A 1,589-nucleotide genomic window follows, 5' to 3' on the forward strand; every position below is an offset into this window, starting at 1 on the left:
ACAGAAAGCATATCACGTGGTCTATGACCACGTGATCTCCTTAACAGAGATCACGGGCGCAGCCCTTTACACTAATATCCTCTGGTTAGCTATAGCACTTTAAGAAACCTAGATATAAAAAGATTTAACTATTTATTTGTTATAACTAACTAAAGTAGATTATAGCGTTCTTAGTATCCGTCTATTAATACTATTATGTATCTATAGCGCCAACGCGGGCGATATAGGTCTACGACTCTATTCTATACCTACGCGTGCTACTCTACCGCCGTGATCTCTCTATTAACGGCTAGTTTGTCCCGAAAGAACCACAAAACCATTCCTATCCGCTCCTCGCTCGCCTCACTCCGGAAACGAACACTAAACTTCCTCTGCTCCTTAGTTGGATGCAGGGCAGTGATAGCGTTGCGGATACGTTCTATGTTATCTAGAAGCCATTGATATGCGTCAGCATCGGGCTTGATTCCACACTTTTCGATAAGCTGCATTCCCAGCTCGTAAATCTTATACGCGTCAACGTTGTTCACGAACGCGTAGCCATTGCTAGATATGATATTGATCTGTGCGACGAGACTGGCACGATAACCGCGTGTATCAAGAAAACCAGAGCGTAGGAGTTATACTAAGCGAGCTATCCATTGGCGTAACTCTTTAAGAACAGGGTCGGATGGGCGATTATAGAATGCCATCATGGCATTGTCAAAGATACCAATCTCAATGGGTACTCGATGGGATAGGTTGGGTTCGGGTGGAGGCAACAACACAGACTAGAGCCAAGAGAAGAAAACCATTTTGACGATGGGATAATGGAGTAGAAGCGGATGCCGATCGAGACGGAATTGAAGAGACAGACCGGAGACGAAACACGGCGAATTTATAGGCATCGGCGCGCTGCGCTGCGCTATGTGTCCTCATTATAACCATAGTTCTTTATGCGGCTGCCTTGTTGCAAATGTAGTTTACTGTTTTATTGCCTTCGTTGCAACCACAGTTGAGCTGGTTATCGCGTCCAATGGACGTGTGCCCATGGGCGTATGCCCATGGAGAAATTGCTAGTATTACCAGAGGACCCTTTTTGGGTTCGAAAGTAGGGCTTCGCTTACAGAGATCTTATGGCCGAAGCTCTAAGGTTTTTATAATAGAGGCCTTTCGTTCGAACCATTACCCTAACTATAAAGTCTGTTTTTAATACCTAATCCTAGTAGATTAGAGCGTAGCCTACTCTTCTTTTCTAAGAAAAATCTTCTAATAAGCCTTACGCTAAACAGATACTCAACTTAAGCTATAACTAGACACTTACCCCTTTTGTTATTCTTATTTCGTCGTAGCCTTACATGCGTGCACACTTTTCTAAACTTAAATATCTATGCTATAAGCAGAGTTATATATCTTTATCTTTCTTTTACTGATTACATCTCTTACCAGTGCATTTAAAAGATGTTAGAATATATGCATAGGAAATATCTAATCTAACAACCCGCAAATTATTACCTAGTACAAGATAGATAGCGACGTAGCTAAGTGTAATGGGCTGCGCCCGTGAGAGTGAAAGCACGTGATGTAATCACGTGCCTATAATACACCGCCTA

General features: G+C 42.6%; 1 protein-coding gene across 1 annotated transcript; it reads right to left on the reverse strand.

Annotated features, from left to right (window-relative positions):
• Positions 1-257: 257 nt before the first annotated feature.
• On the reverse strand, positions 258-541 carry COCCADRAFT_10574 (uncharacterized protein; the record flags this gene model as incomplete). The annotated part of the gene is made up of 2 exons (XM_007720866.1): positions 258-418; positions 532-541. The coding sequence occupies 2 exons, from the start codon at positions 539-541 to the stop codon at positions 258-260; spliced, it is 171 nt and encodes a 56-aa protein (XP_007719056.1).
• Between the last annotated feature and the right edge of the window lie 1,048 nt (positions 542-1,589).

The sequence above is a fragment of the Bipolaris zeicola genome (assembly GCF_000523435.1).
Source record: "Bipolaris zeicola 26-R-13 unplaced genomic scaffold scaffold_738, whole genome shotgun sequence".
Taxonomy (NCBI): domain Eukaryota; kingdom Fungi; phylum Ascomycota; class Dothideomycetes; order Pleosporales; family Pleosporaceae; genus Bipolaris; species Bipolaris zeicola.